This window comes from Lygodium microphyllum, chromosome 2 (genome assembly GCF_053477565.2).
Source record: "Lygodium microphyllum isolate KBCC chromosome 2, Lygodium_microphyllum_v1.1.10, whole genome shotgun sequence".
Lineage (NCBI taxonomy): Eukaryota > Viridiplantae > Streptophyta > Polypodiopsida > Schizaeales > Lygodiaceae > Lygodium > Lygodium microphyllum.
This window is the reverse complement of record NC_141136.1, coordinates 96,087,551-96,112,629: the sequence shown is the minus strand read 5'-3', so window position 1 is coordinate 96,112,629 and position 25,079 is coordinate 96,087,551. Positions and strand designations below refer to the sequence as shown.

The 25,079-nt window shown below is 38.9% G+C and overlaps 1 protein-coding gene and 1 non-coding gene across 4 annotated transcripts; both read right to left on the bottom strand.

Moving 5' to 3' along the window:
* Window positions 1–5,325: 5,325 nt before the first annotated feature.
* Window positions 5,326–5,446, bottom strand: LOC148040048 (U5 spliceosomal RNA). Its single transcript, XR_015688745.1, has one exon. It is a non-coding gene; the product is annotated as a U5 spliceosomal RNA (small nuclear RNA).
* A 7,607-nt stretch (window positions 5,447–13,053) lies between these two features.
* Window positions 13,054–16,939, bottom strand: LOC148040047 (microsomal glutathione s-transferase). 3 transcript variants are annotated; one of them, XM_087696442.1, is made up of 6 exons: window positions 16,680–16,939; window positions 14,444–14,564; window positions 14,231–14,306; window positions 14,075–14,143; window positions 13,608–13,711; window positions 13,054–13,500 (listed from the first exon to the last, which is right to left on the bottom strand). In XM_087696442.1, exons 1-6 carry the CDS (start codon window positions 16,801–16,803, stop codon window positions 13,425–13,427), a joined length of 570 nt encoding a protein of 189 aa, XP_087552568.1. In that variant the 5' UTR covers window positions 16,804–16,939; the 3' UTR covers window positions 13,054–13,424. The 3 variants fall into 3 exon arrangements, with proteins under 3 accessions (XP_087552568.1, XP_087552576.1, XP_087552586.1); XM_087696450.1 differs by having other exon boundaries at window positions 14,444–14,546; window positions 16,680–16,938; XM_087696460.1 differs by having other exon boundaries at window positions 14,444–14,543; window positions 16,680–16,934.
* Between the last annotated feature and the right edge of the window lie 8,140 nt (window positions 16,940–25,079).

Here is a 25,079-nt window from a genome sequence, read left to right as displayed (position 1 = left end):
TTTATTGAAATTTAATTTAGATTCTTAGATTTTTCTCTCTTAAAATATGCAAGTTGTCACATAATATTAACGGGTGTATAAAAACAAACTTGAGAGTTCTAGAAAAGCACAATAAAAATAGTATTTTGCTTCTAAAATTTATATTGGTTGAGAATTTACTTGATTAAAAATGTAAGATACTCGATACTAACATTAGATGACTTTTTTGATTTTTAGGAATGAAAAATGGAATAAAATCAAGGTAAGGTAGGTCATGCACGTTATAGTTGTTAAGTTATGCTTTCTGCTTGTCGTATAATTGTTTTTGAGTTTGTGTCTATGATGGCTATCTTACCCTAAATCGGTGCTTGTGATAACCAGACAAAAAAGAAGAGATGTTGGTAAAGACAATTGGGATCCCCATATTAATGAGTCTTGATCATCTTGTAGGATGTTGGAAAATTTCACCTTGGGGGGGCATCATCCTACCCTCTTGTAGGAGGGGTAAATATTTTGTTTTGTTTAAGACTGTGGAAGGAGTGGGATCACATATGGCCCAACCTTGTGAGGTTGGAAGGTTCCATTCTAAGTGGGACAATTTTGGCCACTCTTGCAAGAGTGATGATTTTGCAATACATGTTTTGAATTAATATATTATTATTTTCAAAATTGTTTGTTCATGTGCCAAATGTTGTGTTAATAAACCTTGTGTAATAGATTAATAAAAGGAATCCACATTTACACACACACACACAAACACAAAATATGGTAGTGAGCCAAGCTCAATTAGATAACTAAAAAAAACCCATTGAGGAAAGTGAGAGGCCTTGGTATTGACAACTCAAAGTCTATTGGTAGGTAGACTAGATAAGTTTGGAAGGATAGAATGTGGCCCCCAAGTTGGTAGGATAGAATTTTCTTAACATTATTATAGGGGATTGGACTGTGGTTGAGTATTGGTCCTAATGGCCATGGAAGTTTAAAAGATAGCTTCACTCTCTTTGAACTAAGTGTAATGTTAGCATGCTCTCTTATTTAGTTGCAAAGTGACCAGTCATAGGTGGGTGTTAGACTGATATTAGGGGTGACCATCCAATGCTTCCCCTATGAAGTATAATTGAAATTTCCATGTCCAACTAAGTCTTCTATTTGACAAGGGGAGGCTAGATGGTATTACACATGCATTTAGAGTTTCTATTGACTGCTTACTAGAGGACTTCTCTAGGTTTTAGAGAGGCAAATCACATGTTGGTAAGGTAAATACTAGAGAGATTATCACAAAACACTTCAGTAGATCCTCCAATGCTAATTTCTATACCTTTGAGCATCCTCCTTAGCCATATGATTTCACATATAACATTGCTTGCAGCCGTGTATTCCACTTTAGTACAAGAATATGAAAATTTGGATATGGAGTTCCCTTCCTTGTCCTTAGCAAATATCTCTATTGTTTTTTTTAATTTTATTTTGCAATTGGCTCCTAGCATCATATGTACTTGATCTCCTTTCTCTTGACTTGGTTAATCATTGTAAGGAGATCTTGGGTTCTTGTTGGTTCTCTTCATCGTTAGGTTCAATACTTAGTTTATGTTTCTTAAGCTTGGCCTTTCTCAAGTTAATTGGTACATTCCTCTTGGATTTCGTAACTATTTAGGCCTTGGTATTCTTACACTCGTTCTCAATGCTAGGATTAGAAGAGAAAGGAGCAAACTCTTCCTTCAAGAATTGATAATTATCTTTAGCCTCTACATCCAACAAGGGCACTATATCTTATGGCTTGAGTTCTAGTCGCCATCATGAAAAGTAGCCCAAACATGAGGCAACATTCCAAAGCAAGATGAGCACATTTGGATGCATATATTGGCAATGTTGGACCTACCATTAACAAATCAAGAGGAGTTCCAAGAGGCCAATCAAAGGCTAAATTCAAAGATACTTGTGGGCTAAATGATTGTGCATCAAGTCACCTTAAATGAAGTCATAGATTTTGAGAGCTAAGTGCAAAGTCTATCGGTATTAATATTAGTGAGAATGCATGACTCAATTAAGGACAGGTCTTAGGATCCATGAAGTATCCTAAAACCAATAGAAGTTATCAAACCCTCAAGTTATTGCATAGAAGGCTCAAAGGTAATACTCTTGGAAATCTTTCACCATCAAAATAGTTGCTAAAAGTTCCTACTTGGAATTTGACATGATGCATAAGTGAATTTTTTGATCCAATTGCGCCCCATTAAGTAGCCTTCACCCATAGAAAGTGGTGCATTGAGCAACCAACCTATAAAATAATAGATATGATATAGAATAGAGAATAATTGAGCAAATCATAGTTGATCCTATTCACATTGAAGGCATGGGACTGTCGATCTTAAGCAACGTGAATGAAGTAGATTTTGATCATGGTTGTTTGGAGTAAAAGTCATTGACAAATCTTTATGTGTCCTAGTAGCATCTTGGATATTGTATCTAGGATATTCCTTGTCCTTAGCAAATACCTTTATTGGTTTGTTGGTTTTCATTTGGCACTTTCCTCCTAGCATCACATTTGCTTGATCTCCTTTGTTGACTCAGTCAATCATTGGGGTGATCTCAGGGTCTTGTTTGGTTCTCCGGGGCGTTGGATTCAATATTTTGTTTATGTTCCTTGAGCTACTTTTGATATTAGAATTAGAAGAGAGAGTAGCACATTGTTCCTTTGAGAGTTGATCCTTACCTTTAGCCTCTACATCCAACAAGGGCACTGTATCTTATGAGGTGAGTTCTACCTCATCATCATGGTTGATGACTTTGAGATACTCCAAATTTTCATGATCAAAATCTACTTCAATGACGTTGCTTAGGACTTGTGGTCTCGTTCTATTCGTCTAAATAGGATCCACTATGATTCACTTGATTATTCTCTAGTCTATGTTTTGTCTATTATTTTATATGTTGGATCTATATTGGTTTCTCAAGGTACCATTCTTTGTTGGTCAAGGCTACTTAAAAGGGTGCACCATCTAATAAGGAAATTCAGGTATGCATCCTAGTCGAATTCAAAATGGGTGCTTCCAAGAACTCTAGAACTCAAGTGGGCGCATCCTTGCCTTTGAGCCTTTTTGCAATAACTCAAGTGGGTCCATTCTTTGCCTTTGAGCCTTTTGTGCAAGAACTCAAGGGTTTGATAGCTTCCATAGGTTTTTGGGCCCCTAAATGAATCATATATTGTCCCTAACATTAACACACGAAGACTTTCCACTTGGCTCTTAACATCTATGCCTTCATTGAAGGGGACTTGATGCACAACCACCTAATCCACAATTGTATTTGAACTTAGCCTTTAATTAGCCTCTTGGAATTCCTTTGGATTTGTTAAGGCTAGGCTGGACATTGCCAATGTAGGCATCCCAATGTGCTTGTCATGGTTTGGAATGTACTGTCTTACATTTGGGTTGGTTTTAAGGGTGAAATTTGTGTCCTAGGAGCATATTGGATATAACATCCACTTTGATGGGCGAGGTCTTCTAGATTATTGTTTCTACTTGCATAGCCTTTGTCCTATTTCCAAAGAGCTCCAATCCATTTCCCCAATCTTTCCATAAGTATAGCATTTCTCATCTATGGTCATCCTAATAGTAGGTCATTCTCTACACATTCATCACCCCGAATTTGATTGAAAACTACAACACTTGATCTTCATAAATTGCAACATTCGATCTTCATTGACCGATCCTTTCCCCGCCGTCAGGCATATCTTGGATCTACCCTAGTGCCAACATAATTGACACGTAAGTTCTCTATAGGCAAGTTAGCCTGATTCTGTAAGCATTTGGTCATTTCCAAAGGCAACTCTTGGTTCTAGTGCTAATGATAACTTTCATCATAATGTCTCCTAATGCCATGATGGGGGGAACAACATCGCACTTGACCCCTTCCTAGAAGATGTGGTGTCAACTTGTAGTGCTCCTTGGGCTGCTCAATAATAGTAGGCTAGGCATTAGTATACTTGGTTACTCTTTTTAGCTCCTGATACCTCTGTCATTGCCTTCTGTCCTTGCTCTAGTGGTCCTCCAAATGGTAGGATTTCCCTTAAACAAGCATGGGGGTACTACCAAGTGGATTGAATCTAAGCTTGCTACCACCATGTTGGTGTCTAGTTCTCTGTGTTTATTACATGGAACTCTCCCATGTGTTTGGTGAATTCTTCCATGGGTATAACAATACCATTTTATACTTGAGGTACATATGTTGGCTCTCCAAGAGTTTGAAGGTAGGAGTTGACTAGCATATCCAAATATATGAACTTGTTCTTCTTCTTATTGTCCTTGGATCTTATTTCCCCAATACAATCCTTAACTTGCTCCATCATTCTAAGAGTCGAGACATGCCTAGGTCTTCAAACCTAGGCACGTCCAGAAAGTCTTGCCAAATGGACATGAGGAAGCAATATAGTCCTTAACTTGCTCCATCATTCTAAGGGTCAAGACATGCCTAGGTCTTGAGACCTTGGCAAGTCCAGAATGTCTTGACAAATGGACGAGAGGAAGCAATAGTTAACTTGCGGAAGCTCTCAAGCCCACTGAACAACTCTTTTCTCAAGACTTTGCTTGGTCCTTGTAGTCCCTCCATTTTAAAAGCGACTTTAAGAACTCCCACAAGCTTCATTACATGGCCACAAGTAAATCTCTCTCTCTCTCTCTCTCTCTCAATGCTTTTCAATGTTTTTATTCTTTTTAAAATAATTTATGTTTTAAGGAGATGTGAGCTGCGTTTTGTATGGCTACAAGCTTTTGATGATGGAGCCCCTCCATACTAAGTGAGGGTTACTACATGAGGCTAGGATTGTAGTGCATCTTTAGAGCCCCTTCATGGGGCTAGGATTGTAGTGCTTCTAAAAAATTTTAGGGTTAGTAAGTTCACCACTTTTTGCCTAAAAATGTTTTATGGCATCTTCACTCATAAGATTAAGGGGCCGATAAAGTGGCACCCCCAAACTTCAAAGCACACCCACCCAAGTGAATAAACACATCCACACCTCCAATGGAGTGAGAATTTCACATAAGCGACTAAATACATCCAACATTCCAATTGAATGACAATCAAGTGAGCGACAATAGCAAATGACACTAGTAAGCCTAGTAAGCACGCCTTTGTCAGAGCACATCATCAGGTGAATGCTAGCTAGTAGCAACTGACACATGCAAAAAAGCCTACATTTGCCAAGGTAACTGCCATACTAGCAGATGTGAAATAGGTTGCTCTCCCCGCATACAACACCGACCTACAGGCAGCGTGCAGGACCCACGGCTCTACCATTCCGGGAGCATCCCCGAATAATAAGCCAATGATTAGTATTTGACATTGTGAACTCCCCAAAGCTACCGGGGAGCACTCCAAAAATTAGGACACGCTGCTTGGCTGTGCCGGACACACGGTATTCTTTAGTAAAAGGCGAAAGAATAGTTCGCTCTGCGCCCAACACGCAGCTTCCTGAAAATCAACCACTGACGGGGAAGGCTTTATATAAGCTAAGATTTCTCTTCCCTTGTGCGCTTTGCGCATGTGGGATGTGTGCGCAACGTTGTCCATGCATGTGGGGACAAGGACGCAGCAGAAGACTTGATCGCCACGCGATTTTGTAGAGGAGGGGAGTCACGCAATGATCGAAGGGGGGCCGGACCATACTGGATTTTGCGAATTGGATAAGCCCAGCATGCGATCCATATGTGATAGAGATGTAGTCGGCAGACCAACGCAGATGATAAAATGTGTATGAAGCCACCAGCAGAGAGCATGCATGGCCTTCACAATTTAGCGTCTCCCTACTCGTCTCGGGGCATAATGTGTTGAAGAAAAGCCAAGTACAGTTTTCCTCAGCGCATGGATGGTGTGGGGAGGAGAAGTATTGCCGGCTTCTTGCATTATGCTCGAGCGAGGGCTGTCTCCTCATCCAGACCACCAATTATGATCTGAATTTATTCTAAAATATGGTCCAAGCTACATGTGAATTCCTATTCATTTAATGTTAATGATAATGATTGCACATAGTCAATATATATGGAGGCATTGAATGCAATGCATAGAAACAATCTTGTATTATTGTGAGATTCGGTGTACAAGAAGTGTAAAAATGTATTCCAATTAAGCCTATAAGAGATTATCTACTACTCTTTGCCCAATTGAGCCATTCTAAGCTTTGTTTTAGCCTCATAAGGTTATTGAAAATAGTTTTTGGGTACACTATATTCAAGATAAAGTTGGCCATTTTTAGTTATACGGTTTACATATTTTAAATTCATCAGTATTGAGGTGTCTTTCAAAAAGCAAACACAAGCTCTACCTACATGTGGTGTGTAGAGTTATGCATTATTGAGTAGCAGTAAAAAAGGTTGCTTAATTTGTTATTATGCCCTCAGTGTACAAGGTTGCATAAGACTTGCTTGTTGTTTGATTCTCATATTTGTCACGATGCCTAAAAATAGTAAAAATCCCATCATTGAGAAGTTTGATAAGAACAATTACTCTTTATTTAAGTTTTGTGTGAAAAACTTTCTCATTAGAAAAGGCTTGTACGAGCTTGTTATATGTGAAAAAAGGGAGCTAGAAGCAAATGAGCACATGAATGCAAGTAAATAAAAGGTATGGAAAGGATAGAGTACAAATTATGAAAAAATGGAAATGTCCAAAGTGGAGAATGGAAAAAAGGAAGAGCTTCTTATCCATTACTTGCTTGATTGAAAAAGTTCAAACATGAAAGTTTATGCAAATGATACAAAGTACCAGATTTATGCCCTTTGGCAACAACATGAGATTCTTTATACATTTTCCATATCAGACTCATACTCAAGTCTAGAACATTATGTATATTATCTTTGCCTTGCCTTTTTCTTACTTTTTGCCATCATCTTCTTCTTCTTTTTTTCATTTTACTTATTCTTCCACCTATAGTAATTCTCTTTTGCATATCCTTTCTTATTACAAAAGAAGAATTCTCCCCTAGCATTTGACCCTCCTCTTATTATAAGTGCACTAGATCGTTTTGACCCTACATTGTTCTTTTCATTCACTTCCTTAATGAGCAAACTAGTCTTGAACATTAGAACCCGTAAGACCACTTGCAAAAGTGTGGAGTTACTTGCCCTAAAAGTTTCAAGCAAGGTGACCAATAAGAACATAGCCTTAATTTGAATCATGAAGAATGATTTTTTGTGATTTCAATTGCAATGGTATTAAAATCCTCAAGATGATTGGACATGGAAGTTCCTCCTTTATGCGAAGATCAATCCATTTCTTCAACTAGTATACCTCTACAAAGCAATATTTTTTTCTTATACAAGTCAAAGTTTTTTTTAATACATCATATGTGCTACTTGTCATGTACATATATTCGCATCTATACCCTCATGCTCAATACCACTACATTTAATTACTTGCTTATTTTGAACAAATACATTACATATTTGCTCTTTCAAATAAGAAAATTTGGTGCCATCCATTTTTTCAATATTAAACAATGCATTTTTAGAAGTGGATGAAGATGTCATAATGGTTACAATATGTCATGCATACTAAAATACCAAGATATGCCCAATTGCAAGCTCAAAAGAGATCATCTAATGACTGCAATTCAAGTGCTCTACAAAGTCAAGAAACCATTAAATCAATATCAAACCAACCCAAAACTAATGCAAATCTGATGTTCCAATACTCTTGAAAGCATATGAATTTCCTAGAAGTTTTTTGTAACTTTTTGGCTATTTTTCCAAGCATCAAATAGCTATCCGAGACTAAATGCATACAAATTATTTTTATATTTCCAATGTAGCCAACATAATCATTGCAAGCTGAGCATAACACAGTAAAAATATTCTCAAAGATTACAAATGGTTAATACCAAAGTCAAAACAAAGGCCATGATATGGATGTTAGTGTGATCGAGACTCAAAAGAGATAAGCTTTAAACCTTAGTTCAGGTTTAATGGTGAAAGATGGGGCCTTAAACTCCAAATAGCCACAAATTTTCATATGCTCTCACACACATTCTTGATGAGATCATATGAATGAAAGAAAAAACAATATCTTCACTTCTCTATTACAAACTCAAATCTCCTACTTAAGGTCCTACTAGAGCTCTCTACTTAAACCCCTAGCTTATAGCAATGATGTCTCCTATTAACAAAGGATAAGGTGTCCTACTTGCTTAAGTCGGCCATGTGCTTGAATACATCAAAACCATGTACCGAAACCTCTTTTTGAGCATCCAAACCCATGTTGATTTGCTTCAATTTTAGGCATTAATGGCTACCCTAATGCAACCATTGGGATATGAAAGTCCTCAAACCAAGTCTCAATGACTCCTCAATCCAAGACACCTATTTGATGTAGATATATCACTCGATGATGAGAGTAGTACCTCTATCAAGATGTGGACAACAAGCACAAATGTCATAAAAGAAGTTGAAATCCTTGATCTTCACAATAAAGCTTCACTCCGCTCTAACCACAAGCTCCCACAAACATCACTATGGTCAAGAAAAAATGGTGGGATGAGAAGTAGAAGCTATGGAATACCAAAGGATGAGAGAGAGAGAGAGAGAGAGAGAGAGAGAGAGAGAGAGAGAGAGAGAGAGAGAGAGAGAGAGAGAGAGAGAGAGAGACGCACACAAGAGAGTTTAGTGGGTACAATGAAATGTTCTTATTCTTTTTTATCTTCACGTATATATAATTGTATAATATCTACTTATACAAGGAGTGCCTACCTAGCTATTGATCATTGGCCAACACATCATGGGCATAAGACAAGTAGTGAATAAATCCCAACCCTAGTGTGAAACGTCCCTTGAAGAAGGGGAAGAGTTGAGTTTTGGGTCCAAATTGCTTAAGACACTTGCAAGGAGGATTACCTTCTAACTAATCGCCTTGCTAGCTACCTAAGATGAGGTGTGCAATCTCTTAGGGCATACTCAATTGGTGGATTGGAAGGCCAACTTCTAGGTTATCAATTCTCTTGTTTTGGCCAATGAGATTGGCACTTTTGAAAGGACTTAAGAAATGATTGTTTATGCATTCCTGTTCGGTTAAGGGTATTATTTCAAGGAACCAATCTCAAATATGCAATGAAAAAATACGTATGTTAAACATAGCATAATATCAAGTGAATGACCAAAGATTACCAAGTGAATAGGTGAAAAGAGAGGACAAATGTCACAAGAATCCCATCCTATGGTCATGTGGACTCAATTAGTCAAGTGGCTTTCTATATTATTGTTAGGATTAGATATGGGCAATTATGGTTGCTTACATAAAAGGATAGACCCTGAGCTGAGAATATTATAGGGGGAACAACATGGTAGAGTACTAGTCCTTGAGGCTATGGAAGTAGTTTGGCACTCTCTATGAACCAAGCATAATATTAGATACTCTCATCTCTAATTGGTTGCAAATTGACCACCTTAGAGAGACATTAGACCATGGTTAGTGTTACAATCTAATTTTTTCCCTATGGAGTCAGACTAGAACTCCCACATTCAACTAGGTTTATCATTCCTGAAAGGAGAACCAGCCTGCCCCTCTTAAGGTTTCAATGAGGGATACCTTATTGATGACTACATGGAAAGACAACATTGACCACTCTTTGGACAATATCAACTATTCCAAAGACTAACATTTCATATTTTAAAACTAGATTTCAATCATAAGGTTATGACAAAAAAAGAAAATTGAAAGTGCATGAGATAGCAATCACATTCTATTAATGAGAGAGGCCCATCATTATTCATGCTCTCATGTTGAAGGACATAACCACCCTACTTCAATGTAATGAGAACTTGGGACTTTAGCAAATTGCATGTTCCCAATTCACGAATAAAAGGCTTCTACTTCAAATAGTGTTGTTTTTTATTGTGGAGGTGTGAGAGTGTGCAACTAAAGTGGAAGCAATAAAACATAAGAATGAAACACAAAGACAATGAGCAAAGAATAAAAAACTCAAATAGACACTTGAATCAAAAATGGAATCCATAACTAAAAGCATAGGAATGAGTAGAGTACAATACCATTAAGGCAACCTATACTCTAATGATCGGCCACAGTCTCTCTCTCTCTCTCTCTCTCTCTCTCTCTCTCTCTCTCTCTCTCTCTCTCTCTAAAGGTGCAAGGTATGATGCAATACACTCTTTAAGTATGTGGAGGAGGACTATATATAGGCAAGCGTAGAGTGATCCACCCAAGCAAGTTGGCCAACATCATGCAACCAAAATAAAAATGAGTGGCAAGTGTAATGCAACCACATGTATAAGTTGTTATCTAGCTACCCATTGAATGCCCACTAGAGCCCAATGAAATGGACACGTACAATCCTCCATATCAATGACATGTACAAGTTAACATATTCTCAAATCATGGGTGATCATGACAATAAATGCATAATTATAAGACCATAATGCATACAATAATGACAACAAATAAACCATGGATACCTCAACCTTGGGTGGGAGTAATGCTCGAGTCACCTCAAAGAAGGCGTTGAGGTTGATGTTGATCATACTCAAACCCTAATCCTAGAAGGTATAAATAGCAAATTCTCTTTGCTTATCATAAATAGCCCTATAGAAGCACATCACAACCTTGGGTTCCTGGTCTTCAATCATCCTATCAAAGGGGTTCCCCATGTGAGAACTAACTAGACACAAAAGCGTCTTGCAGTGTGAATTCCCATCATGGACCTGTAGGCACACCAACTTCAAGGTTTCAAGACCACTAGATAACTCAATATATGTAGAAAGTCACACTAAGAAAACCACCCATTATAGATATGATTGAGGCCAAGATAGCCCACTACCACCACCCTCTTAGAATCCCTCTCTAGCCTAGAAACTCATAAAGGAGTGATAGCATCATTATGGCTAGAAAATGAATTCCATGGTCACAACAACCTTGGCTCCTTGACCTAACTTAGGATCAAAGTAGAGAGGATGAAGAATCTCATTCAACCTTGCACTTAGCATTCTCCTTACACAAAGCCACTAGTTGCTTGGAGTTTTTCCAAAAATGATCCTTATTATTACAGAAGTAGCACCTTCCACTTCTTCTTGTCACCCTTATCTCCAACCACAAGTATTGTCAAATAACCACCTCTAGCAAAAGAAGACAATCTCCCTTGAATCTAAGAGTAGAATCGTGGAGCTTATCCTCTTTGTTACTACAGAAGAAAATTAAAGAACAAAATCAAGAAGGTAGAGATAAATACCTAAGATAACTAAGTATTCAAAGAGCCTAAACAAAACACAAGTTAAATAGTTTAAGAAAACATAGTTCAAACACACAAACAAAATTCATATGTACTTCAAAGAATGGGATCAACAATTGATACTTTTAGTGTGAAGGAACTAAATCAAACATGACAGATCCCCTCTCAAGCACAAAATGCTAATGTGAAAGTATAAATAAGAGTAAAGGCTAGGTTGTCGAATAGTAAGAGTAGTAATCATCAACAATTCCAATAAAATGTAGTCATAATAGCCAAATGTCAACATTTGTAGCCAAAGTGCAAAGGTTAGCAATTGTTTGAAAGTAAAAATGCATAGACATGCTACCCCCAACCTCTGGAACGGACTAGTTAGAAGAGAAACATCCTACCTAGTTGTAGACAAGGCTAGATAAAGTGAAATGCATTGATTAACCACTCCAAACAATGAAAAACATAGTTTTTAATGGCATGCAAACAACCAAAAGCAAGTAAGAGAATCAAGCAAGCTAGGTGTTTGATACCATGTGAGAGTGCACAATGGAAGTGGAAGCAATAAAACACAAACATAATGCATAGGGAATAAAACAAACAAACCGACTCTTGAACATATAATGGACTCCATGATAGAAAGCATGACAATGAACCACCAAGAAAACCAACACTTTGATGAGTTGCCATTATGTCTTTTGTCTCTCTCCAAGGATGCAAGATGTAATGAAGACAATCCAATTGTGGCAAAGAAGGAATATAAGCAAGAGCAGCGCAAGATTTGACAAAATACAAGGAATGGATGTTTGAGCGATCATCTATCACGAATCCAATAAAGGTGCCATCCAATCTCGTAGAAAAAAGATTATTCCAATAGCATCAATGATTCACTTAGTATGCGGAAAGCCAACGATAGCATGAAAATTTATTATTTGAGTCCAAACGACCAAAATAAGACAAATTTGCCAACTAAATGCAATCATCCAACATGTATAAGATGCCACCCAATTGCCCACTCGAATGACCACTAAGGCCCAATGAAGTGCACAATAATACAATAGCCACATCCATGACATAACATAGCTCAAAGGAGAAAATCCTAGATGACCAAAAGTTGTCTGTAAATTATTTGGAGTACTCTACATACTAAGATCATGGCAACTTCTACCACATTACTTAAAGACATGACTTTTGGCATCGAGGTAGCCAACTATGAAAGAAGCCACACCTTTTACTACCTCAATCATAATATCAAGATAGCTACACATTAATCCCAAAAACCCCTTAAAAGTACATTCCTTGAAGTGAACTTGATAAATTTTTCAAAAAGGCGGCCAAGTTACTAGAGAAAAACATTTTAAATTGAACTTTGTGATTTAAAACCCTTCACCAACTCTCAAGAAAAATCAAAGAAATTGGATGGAATCATGAATGTCATCCTAATCAATAAAGTTCGTGCTTAAAGAAACTCTTCAAATATGCACATTAATCTCTTCAAGGATTTGTCTTGGTGCTTGTCCAAATCCTTTGTTTATGTTGTGAGAGAGAGAGAGAGAGAGAGAAGGAAAGTTGTATTATCATCCTCTTGGATACTTTGAAGGTGTATAGGACAAAGAGACACACATAAAATATTTTAGTTACAATCAACTTTGAGGTGCCATTGGCACAGCAAAAAGCACGTGAGAGAGAGAGAGAGAGAGGTTTCAATTTCCTATTCCAAGAAAATACAGACATGAGATGATTTTTAGGCCATCTGTAGCAGTCAGCAGAAAGGTGGATTGTTGGTAAGGAAGGAAAATCTAGACAAGCCTTATCGTTGCCAAACTTAAAAAGGGCGCAATGATTTGGTACCCATTCCAGCATTAAAACCACAACTTGCATTGATAGAATTAAGAGAGGAACTTATTGAGAGGCAGCAAAGCAGATCATAGAGTTGTAACTGAGCTTTAGCCAAAGGCTCATTGATGATGGGTTTGTGCATGATCTCTCTATGTTGCTTTGGGGCCATATGAACTAATCTTCAGGACACCTTTCGTACACATGCAAGGAAACAACCTCGAACAACAATGATCTATTGTTGTAGAGAGCAAAGTAAGACTATAACAACAGGCTAAAAATTTTATAGCTTGTTTGATGTCTTTCAATCGTCTTGATCATTTCTAGATAATCTCCTATAGAAGTAAGGTCTAGAGTAAGTGAGCTATAGGTTGTTTTGAGTATGAGCAAGTAACTACTGTGAAAGAAGACGCATGCCAGCAACCACCGAGCAGCAGAAAAGTCCAAGCAGAGCTGCAAAGTTGTACTTCCTGTAAGGACACATTCAAGCATGGTTATATCCTTAGAGAAGAATTCTCTATCCAAGAATTGGTGAAACATAGTAAACCATTCAAATTTCACCCAGAAAGAAGTATACCCATAGTTCAGCCTGTTCTCTGGCTCTCCTGTAGAATAACCTTTGAAATAGAGAAACCGACTAATGCAATAGAGAAGTCCAAGGCTTGCAGCAACCTTAGGAAACTGCACCATCACAACATTTTTACCTCTCTCCTTTGCCTACCTGCCTCCCTCCCAAATACAGACACATGCACATCCGTACAGACATGCATATGGAGAAGGTAACACATTCATGCATGAACATGCACCTGCACACAGGCACCAGCCTGATAGCTCATATGAGACAAGCCTGTGCATTCATGCATGCAGTGATGCAAATGACCTCCTTCTCATTCAATTGCAGCCTCACACACACACACACACAGAACTATGTTATGTCTGCATATTTTATTAGCTTTGAGGGACAAGAAATGTTCTAGAATGCAAGAAACCTTTGTGGTGAGATAGAAAAGTTCCTACAAAATGGCATGTTGTGTGTGAATATACCTGAAGTCCAGCAAGGGTGACAAGAATAAAAAAGACAGGCATGAACTCAATGCTGTTTTGGTGTCCTCTCTGCCAGATTAGATATTTGGTTAAAATTAAGAAACTGGAAAGAAAGCATGTAAATTGCAGTCATAAGAAAGTCTGTCCTTAATGCACCTGCACACAATTGAAGAGTTTAGCATTGTTGTTCTCACTTTCAACAGCATAAAGGATAGGAAATGGGACATTGTACCTGTTAAAAGCAAATTGTTAATTAGGTGCCTGAATCTACATCAAGTACAGGTTTGATGTCTGGTTATTAACCTGACAACTTGGATCATCATTAAATATAGCACATGCCACAAAAATGCAGAAATAAAAGCCACTCACCGCTTTCTAGCTTTGACAACCTGAATCATCATCCAGGCATTTATGCAGCAGTATAAGACTACCACTAAAATCACCCATCCAAAAGCAGGATCCATGACTTCTGCTGATGCCACCCAAATAACTGTCAGCAAAGTTCATGTTTCTACCACTGAACTCTTCAGGCACTCAAAAAACACCAACAAACCTAACAGCGGAAATCCAAAATGAGCCTAGCATAAACTTTAACTTAACAAGAATTTTAGACAATCTACTTAGAACCCGACTTGGAACAAATTTTTCTGTAGGATTCAGGATAGGACTAGTGGAATTTTCTAGACAGGTTCAAAGTGTCATCAATGAGGTCCAGTCTACACAGTCACAACTTACATAAAGTGCGAAGAGGTGGAGATCGTTGGGGGACTGCTTTTCGTCTGATATGGCTGCTGAAGAGGGACTATTCACCTGTAAAGGACACAAAGAGCAGCAAAGGCAGCTAACAAATCACAGGAGGACAAAGCCCTATGCATCTCTAACACTCACCACTTCCACTTCACCAATTCCATTCCAATCTGTGCATATGGCTGTGTTTACTTATCTCATCCCCATCCCCTGCTTTTGGTCACCCCTTTCCATATGCCCAACCCTATCAGCCATCCCATTCATACATGACATCCACACACACTACAATGTACTCATACACTTCAGAGGGTACGTATCCAACACTTTGTATCATTGTAATCTCTTGGATGTTCTTTCTTTACAGGGCATCAAGAGGAGGTTTTAGGAGTCTCATATGCTGGCCAATAAATAAAGTTGGAGGGAACCTTTAAACTAGACACCAAGAGGATAACACCAAGCTGTAGGGAGGTAAGTTCATGAATATGACCAACCATTCTTGCAAATGGTCAGCATACCACTCATTTAAGCATTCTCTTTAGTACCTCCCCCAATCTTTATCCTTCACGAAAGAACAATAACAAGTCGTTCTATCTTGTACTTTTGTATTGGTGCTCACTTTAGCTGGGCTCTTGTTTGGTACCTTCCAAGCTTGAAAGAAACATTTATGGCTCACTTGGATGATCCTTTGTATCTTCCAATTCATAGCATAGTCACTTTATCGTGTCCTGACTTGTCTCTTTTACATATCTCAATGGCTTGTTATTAGCATTGTTCATGTTCTTGTGAATACACTCTCTCCCCCTTTTTCTTCAAACTTGTCTTGACACCACCATACTTCCAACATAGAACCTATACAAGACTCCTTTTGAATAACAAAGCAGCACTCCTTGTTTTGCATCAGATTGCTTTTTCACATTTGTGAAGTCTCTCATCCTCAACAAGTAAATTCATCAGCATCTTGATAATTATCTTCTACCATAGCTTGCCTATGTACGCTCTCACATTCAATCCCATAATCAAATATGCATATCATAACATTGATGTGATAAATAAACAGCCCCAAGGGCTTGATACGACATTATATTCTACCTCACTGTCAGAGTGCTCAAATACATGAAAGCATCATCTCGATTAGGTGCAATTGCCTGTGTCCATCAAGTGCGTCACTCTCAAGTTAGTAATAATAGTGTATATTTGGTCAGAAAGTTTCACAATACAAAGGCTTATGTTATAGATTGAGCTCTAGCATGAGCTATTCCTAACAAGCCTTTATAGTGTGATTCAAGGAATTTGTCATACAATAATCTATCATCAATCCTCCCTTGATTTAAAACTAAATTAAGGGGCAGTAAAAATGTGCACGGGGCATGCCTCCGAATACTATGATGAGGGTGCAGAAGAAGTTTTTTGCACTTTCCTATGTGGAAAAGGAGCTTTTTTCCCTTGTTTTTCCCTATAGTGTTTAACATCATGAGCTTTTGCAAGGGAGGGACTGCAAACCTAGTTCAGTGTGGTCGGGTTCCCCCCAAGCAGAAGGTCATGATATTATCATAATTCATAATGTTGCGAACCCGCAACTGCACCTAGCTATGGACATGGTGTGTCCTGAGCAGAAGCTCATTTTGTTGTAATTCACACTGTCAGAATTATAGCGAGAATTTGCCTAAAACTTCTTGTGGCAGCACCAAGGGATTCATTGATATAATGAGTGGCGCAACTCATGATCCTTAAATAATTATACACCCGAGGTATCATTACGCCTGGATGAATCGATCTGATGATGGATAAGACCGTTGAAAACCATGAACTGAAAGCATGTTAAATGGGCATAAACAGAAGGGGAAGGTGGGGGTCTTACCTGCCAATGAAGCTTGCGGGATGAGACGACTTTCGAGGCAGGAAGGTAGAAGGAGTGGTTCCACGTGCAATAACAGTAGTAGCAGGGCGTTGTTTTGTAGGTTTGTTGATGATGCAGGAGGCATCCGCCCAGGGCGTGCAGGCTTGGAGCACCCACCATCTTGCTTTTGTCTTCTCTGTCTGGCCCCTAGTGATGATCTGCCCCCGGTTATGATCGCCCATATAGTTTCACACTCAAGACTGGTTGCTTGTAGAACTAAGCCTTTGGTCACCCAAATTTTTAAACACAAAAACACAAGAATTTTTAGACGAACTCCCATTACAATTCCCACATTGTGTGTGTGGGGGCGGGGGGGGGGGGAGAGGGGAGGACCATAGACCTAGCCAATTGTGATTAGACCCTCACAATATCATGAGCTTCTACAAGGGAGGGATCACATACCCAACTAAGTGTGGTTTTGAGACCAAGGGGCTAGGCCCCTAACCACACCTAGCTAGATAGCCAAGGCCTCTCAAGGAGAAGCTCATGATTGAATAGTATTGGGGGGGAGGGACAATGGAAAAAGCCCCTTTTCCCACATGTGATAAATGCCAAAAAAACATTGCTTTGAGTGTGGGTTTAGCACGGGTGTGTGGATCGAATCTTTGGTTTGTGCTTTAGTAGTTACTGAAATATCTATTCACATCTAATTCACCTTCTAAAAAATTATGAATGAGCTTCTATCTCTATCATCTCTGTTGGTGGATCCAAAGCTCACGAGAGAGAGAGAGAGAGAGAGAGAGAGAGAGAGAGAGAGAGAGAGAGCCTTTAAGCTTTAGTGCAAAAAAGCACTGAGACAACACCGACACAAAGTACCATGAGAAATATGTTAACCAATAGTAACAATGGTGCTTCAAAGTTTGGTGCAAAGCACCAAACTTAAGCGCCAGCCCCGACGCTTCAAGGAAACTAGGCATGGAGTGTGTAGTTGTAGTATTATAGGAGAGAGTGCTAGAAATTTTTAAAGCCAAATAAAGGGGCACAATTTTAAAGCTCGGCCCCTTCTTTGGCTTTAAAAATTTCTAGCATTCTCTCTTATAATACTACATTAGACCCTCTCTTACATTAATAGCCTTGGATCTTTATCCACACACACACACACACACAATCTCTCTCTCTCTCTCTCTCTCTCTCTCTCTCTCTCTCTCTCTCTCTCTCTCTCTCTCTATACACACACACACACACACACTAATACTATCTTTGGGCCTTTCCAGCACATTAATCCCTTTGAATTTTTATCAAAATACACATTTGAAATGAGGATGTCGATCAAATGCCATACACGTATATGATAATAATAATAATCTAAATGACTCCTCTTGAGGTAGACAAGATGGTCACACATGCAATTATTGCAAGCCTTAATCCCCACATGGTCAATAACATTAGCATTGACATCGTATTAAGGATGTATTCAGAGGCAATTGTATATAGACTTAGTCACTCTGAAATAAGGATATGATGAGATGCAATGATCAATATGTGAAGAAGAAGAAGAAGAAGAAGGCCACTTTTTGATCCCATCCATCATGCTATCAAGAGCCCATCCTGCAATCCCAAGCACAATCGCATACATCACAAAGTTGAGTAGAAGAAGAGGGAGTATCATTGCCCTATCTAAAAACCCAAAATATCGAGCCATCTTCTCTCCCTTTAATTAATATACAAATAGATATGATCAAACCAAATACTCACAGATTTGTTTGTGGATTATCTGAGCTTATTATGATCTACCACCTAGGCTTATTGTGAGCTTATTGTGATCTGCCACACCTAGGCTTGCCTATGGCCACGATATTGCATCTTGGGGGAGGTGGGCTTTTTTATGTGCTTAAAGCCTTGAGAGAGGTGGCATTTGTTGAGTATGATCTTGGAAAAGCTATTGAGGCATCTCTCTCTACCTTTCATCATAGTTTGCTTCCCAATTCATCATTACTCTGTCCAAGAGGTCCTCTTTAGCATGATTGAGCCTCTTCCTTTAGAACCTTGTCCCTATCAGAAGTGATATTGCCACAAGCGTGTCATACGTTTACATCTTGGGTTGCTAGAAGATTAATGCTAGAAGATTCTCATCATGTTTTACATACTTTATCTCACATATCTAAGGAGAGCAATGGATACGAACCAACCCTATGGAAAGCCAAAAGCATAAGTGTGATGGTCCAGCCATTGGAGTCCCCCATGGGGCATGCTTGTGACCCCTTGGAGGCATCTCACAAGACTACGAACACATCACATCACAACACCGTTTTCCAACTCGACACGCACTCAACACGCACACCTCAACACAACATGGCATCAAAGTTTGCAGAATGGCCCATCTTGATGGCAAAGCTCATATTCATGAAGGGGGACATCACAAGCCGAATGCATAGAGCATCTCGGTTCGCAGGTGAGGGCTAGCACTATCAACATGCATCCAAGCATGACTTGATGTTGCGTGGTGAGGGAGCTAGAGGTACTCCCTCATATCCACCTCCCCTTGAAAAAACTCAATGTCCATATCGAGTAGAGGAACCATCTCATGGCCTGCAAAATTGGCTTTCAAACTTAGACTTCGAAATTCAGGGGTCTTAACGCACCTCACTATCAAGGTGGTCAGTGTCTGCTTATTGCTAGGTGACATGCCCACTGACTCTATTTACAACTGTAGAACATGGACTTTTCAAGACTATTCTTACATTCCACCCATTGATTCTATTTACAACTATGGAATGGAATGGGACTTAGGAAAGCTTTGTGAAAGAGACTTTATTGGGCACATCAACCATCCACTTGTTGACCATATTTATAAGCATAGAGTGGTAGGTAACCTTGTTAGAGCACATTGTTGCACATCCATGCTCCAATGTTGGGCCAAATAGCTTGAGCATGCAGAACTGCCTATGGACTAGGACTTAACACCCAACTTTCACTCTAAATGCCAAGCCGAGAAAGTAAGGGTCCATGCTGAGACGCCTCGCGGTGAATGGCTCTTACTAGCTGCATCTGTCAATCTCGATCTCTATAGAAGGAGGAAACATGGGGCCACTGTGGGGTAGCCACACACTCCCGGATCCAAGAGGCATGCTTTGGTTGAAACACACCTCCCCTTGAAAACAGTTGTGGGCCTTAGTTGCCATGCGAGGGAACAAGTTGAAGGTGGCATGACATCTCCAAAGCAAAGCCGTGTGTTGCCTTGCACAAAAGGTGCAATCCCATGTTGTAGCACCTCCCATCACCTCCTTGTCTTGGTGCCCTTGAAGGCACGGATCTAACTTGAAGCCCCGATCTTCATAATGGTGCCCTTGTTGGCATGGATCTTCGTTGGGGCTCACACTTCTTCTTTTTCCTCTTCTTGATGCCCTTGATAGCATAGATCTAACTTAATGAACTCCCAACTTTTGGCCACTCATCACACTGCATAGCAGTATGACACTTTGCTCTTCTTGCGAGATCCATTTCACTCGCATCAAGAATCCTCCCCACTTTGCACTACTTAACTTTGAAGATATAAGGGGGAGTTTTCTACTAGACTGGGTTGCATAGGTAGCATGTGGAGCGAGAGGAACCGCATGACACACCTAAAAGCTGCATGTCATTTGGCCTGCCACATGAGATCCATATCTCCCGCATCAAGTACCCTCACCCTCTTTGTAGCACACCCCTTTTGAAAGATAGGATGAGAGTACTATTGATCTTGGTTGGGGACTAGCGGGCTAGAGCACCTGGACAGCACAGCACGACTCAGTGAGGAGCATCAAACCATCGCACTTGTAGAGTGAGGGCCATTTCCCTCACGGCAATCACTTTTAGGTCTTTGTTGCCCAGATCTAACGAACCACTAACCCTATAGCTTAGGATACCTCACCTCCTCAACATAGATCATCATTCATGAAAACAATTGCTTTGCATCCAGGATGATACCATATCTTGTGTGCAATGCAATTGTGTATGATTCTTAGTGCTCAAATAATTCCTTATTAACAACCAACATTGTGAAGGTGCAAAAACATGTATTTTTGTGCCTTTCTTCTAACCAAGATTGTTGTGTTGCCTAGGGCCAACACGAAGCATGCTCATGCTACTAGACCCTCTTAATTTTAAACCACACATGTTCTATATGCCATGCATAAAAAAATATCAGAACTTAGTGTATTATAAGCACTTAACACCCCCCTTCTCCCTATCTCTTAAGATTGTGCATTCGGTGGTAAGTTTAGAGAGCATTTTTTATATGTTTTTCCTTTATGAAAGCAATAAAAACCCACTTTAACATAGAGATAGGGCTGAAACTGCATGCCTCATTCGTACCATACATTCACAAACACAAATATTTTTATTTTTTTTCAGACTCAAAAAACTTTTTTTCACTATTTATTTATGGATAAATACCCATATTTTTAGATTTACTGATTTAGACTAATTGATCTTACTGAGAATTATTTTTCTATCATATTCCAACTCGTACGAACACTATACGCATGACAAAATCCCAAAAACACATAATTTTCCTTAAAATTACAATGTTGTGGGTTTTGCGTATTTATAAAGAAATTATTAGATGACTGATTTTTCTTGATTTTTTAAATATTTTTTATAAATCTAAGCATTAACAAGCAAATGCAACCATTTTCAACTAAAATTTTTCATAAAACAACTAAATCTATTACTTACTCATAAAATCGCGCCTTATAATGTACGTATTTTGTAATTATAGACTTGCTGACGCTTTCCAACACTTGCTAAAAATCCTTTCAACCTTGATCTATGCTCCTTCACACTCCAGCATCATCCCACGATCAAAATCTCTCAGTTCAGCCTACCCCCTTCTCTCATAGAATCAACCATTTTGTGCCTTTCTTCTAACCAAGATTGTTGTGTTGCCTAGGGCCAGCACGGGGCATGCTCATGCTACTAGACCCTCTTAATTTTAAACCACACGTGTTCTATATGCCATGCATCAAAAAAATATCAGAACTCAGTGTATTATAATCACTTAACACCCCCCTTCTCCCTATCGCTTAAGATTGTGCATTTGGTGGTAGGTTTAGAGAGCATTTTTTATGTATTTTTCCTTTATGAAAGCAATAAAAATCCACTTTAACATAGAGATAGGGCTGAAACTACATGCCTCATTCGTACCATACATTCACAAACACAAATATTATTTTTTTCTATTTTCAAACTCAATTTTTTCACTATTTATTTATGGATAAATACCCATATTTTTAGATTTACTGATTTAGACTAATTGATCTTACTGAGAATTATTTTTCTATCATATTCCAACTCGTACGAACACTATATGCATGACAAAATCCCAAAAACACATAATTTTCCTTAAAACTACAACGTTGTGGGTTTTGCATATTTATAAAGAAATTATTAGATGACTAATTTTTCTTGATTTTTTAAACATTTTTTATAAATCTGAGCATTAACAAGAAAATGCAACCATTTCCAACTAAAATTTATCATAAAACAACTAAATCTATGACTTACTCATAAAATAATGTACGTATTTCGTAATTATAGACCTGCTGACCCTTTCCAACACTTGCTGAAAATCCTTCCAACCTTGATATATGCTGTCTCACGCTCCAGCATCATCCCATGATCAAAATCTCTCATTTCAGCCTACCCCCTTCTCTCATAGAATCAACCATGGAAACACACAACAAGAGGAGAGAGGAGAGAGACTAAAAACTAATCTATTCTGATTCTTGCGATGGAAAGCATAGAAAATCTTCATCTTGCTTCTTCTTCCCTCAACCTGATGCCAACGGTTGTAAAAATCATTTTTTTAATCAAGGAGGATGCACCGAAAGAAACGACGCCCCCCTCCCCACGATTCATGTTTTGTGTTTTTAGCCTTAATTAGGCTATTAAGCTTTTAAACCAAAAAAACTAGTTCAAGTTTGGAGTTTTCACACTACTGACAAAGTGGATTTTTGTATTTTGGAGGGGCAAATGAACTCGAATTCAAGATTTGTCTAGCAGTGGGGCCAAGGGGCTCCGTGGTGTCGAAATCTATAAACTTGGCCTCTATCATGCACTTTTCAGCTCCGAATCACATAGCTAATTTATAACGTGAAACTTGTGGGGATTAAATGGGGGATTAAACAACCTCCGATTTTGACGAACCAAGACTTGCGTTGCGTTCCTGGTATCGAACTCTATCTAGGAAAACTCTAGCTCATCGATCTACCAATTGTTTCATTTTGCATGAAAAATTAGTCTTTTACGCCTCCTAAGCACTTTTTCGCTTTAAAATCGAACTCTAAAAATCTAGCTCTCATTAGCAACCACGAGATAGGGTGACTCAACCTGTCAAATCCCACAAACTGATATACATAAACAATGACCATAAAAAGCATCAAGCTTCCATAAAATAGAATTCACAACAAAGCACAACAACAACTCTCACCCTACCCCGTGACAAAATCAAGGCATGAAAATCCTTAAGGCATAGGCCCATCATAATCTAACAAAAATGCAGAGCAAGTCACTAACCAGCTGCCCCAACACAGATTGACTAAAAAGAACTATCAAAGAAGTTATCCTAGGTGGTGGCATGAACAACCTACCTTACTAGGATAACTGGACCAAGAACTCCTATAGCCTAGCAGTATACATTTTCAGTTAACATAGTTTTACTTCAAGGTTTCCATACTCAGGCATGTAAAAAGAAGGGAGCTGAGTGTAGTGACCCAAGGAGAATAGGGCATCGACCTGACTCAGTACCCAAGAACTACTAAGTGCTCGCAATGCGACACTTCAAATTTTTTTTGTTCCGCTCACTTGTATTCTCGCTCAACCTTCCTTAGTATTTCTTTTCTAGCTAGATGACATCCTTAGGAAGACAAGGCATCAGCCCATCCCTAGGAATCTACCAAGTCTTCGCAAGGTGATAATCAACTGCTCTTTAAGATTTTTTCTTTTTTTGTTTTTGCTTTTCTATTTTAGAGGTTAGAAAACTTTTTACACAGCTCTATCTTTTTATATTGCAAGTGTATTCATGCTTGTTTCTTCATTTTATTTCAGCAGGCTTCTCTAACTGCCTCATACTAGCAGGGACTACTAGAATAGCTGTCTAACAAGATAGCAGAACAAGGTTACTAGGATTGCCTTCTAAAAATAGGTCTTTCAATGCCTGATAATGTCTTTTAGGAGGTAGACAACTACTCAAACCTCCCCTAGATATACCTAACCTAACCCTAGGACTTCATGCCTTGATTACTTGTCTCCAACAAAAGAACAATTCTCCCCAAATACATTAACACATATAACAGAAAAAAAAAGTGCTCATAAAAGAAAAATATCACCTGGACTGGCCACAAAAGGCTTTGGCATAGCAAGAAGCTCCCTTCAAGTCCCGCTAAGTTTGTCTAGCATAGCACTGAAACAAAACCCATTAACCGCACCTGCACTAAACATACACATGGCATTCTTGGCCTAATGAAATACTTCTCAAAATAACCATTCAATAGTGTACTGTTAAAACAAACCCTTGGTCTTGACATAACTCTACTGAAGCATAAAACCAACCAAGGATAGGGTCTCCTCAAGCCCTACACTAAGTGCATCAAGTTATTGGCTAACTCCCCTGCATGAATAGCAAGGGGTGTCTGATGGATATGATGTTAAACAATCCTATGCGTCCATGACAGAATAGGAAGGTTCTCAATTGCTACCTAACTGGCAACCCAAACTAGCCATCAACGGCCAAAATAGAACATGTCAACAGTAAGAAGACCCCAAAGTAGTCCTAGGCTAATGTTAGAAGGTAATTGTAAGAGCTCCCCTTGACTACAATTGAAATAGACATCTTCAACAAAAGCATAATTGGCTAAGGAATCTGTAAACTAATTCCACTGTCGAGGAACTAGCTGACAAGTCACCATCTCAAAAATGTGCAACATATCGAAGGCTGCACAATGATACATTCGTAGGATGGGATCCTGCATACCATAGGTCACATTCAATAGGTTGATCACTAACTAGGAGTCACCTTTCACCAATAACCGGTGGATACCACCACATCAGGCTACATTGAGCCCCATAATCAATGCCTTATATTATGCCATGTTATTAGTAAAAGGCTGTCCTAAATATACTACCATTTTCATAACAACCCTACGTTGGGGATCTTTAATGGCCATACCAACACTCGCATGTTTAGTAGACCCTCTAGAAGCTCTATCAAAATACAAAGTATAGACCTAGTCTTCAATGATAGGCCACACCATACTGATTTGCTCACTCGTACTTACAATAATCAAAGTGGAGCTGAGAAGAGGATGTATGATAGATACAATCCCTTCTTCCTTACTGGATTCGATAGGAATACTCGCAAGAATCCTTTGACAATGGTAGTAG

Bases quoted from the DNA above. Each gene is read 5' to 3' on its own strand.
- LOC148040047 (XM_087696442.1), bottom strand. From the start codon at position 16,803: ATGCCTCCTGCATCATCAACAAACCTACAAAACAACGCCCTGCTACTA. The intron at 14,565-16,679 runs GTAAGACCCCCA...CTTTGCTGACAG, and splicing joins CCCGCAAGCTTCATTGGCAG to TTATTTGGGTGGCATCAGCA. The intron at 14,144-14,230 runs GTGCATTAAGGA...CTAATCTGGCAG, and splicing joins AACTCTTCAATTGTGTGCAG to AGAGGACACCAAAACAGCAT.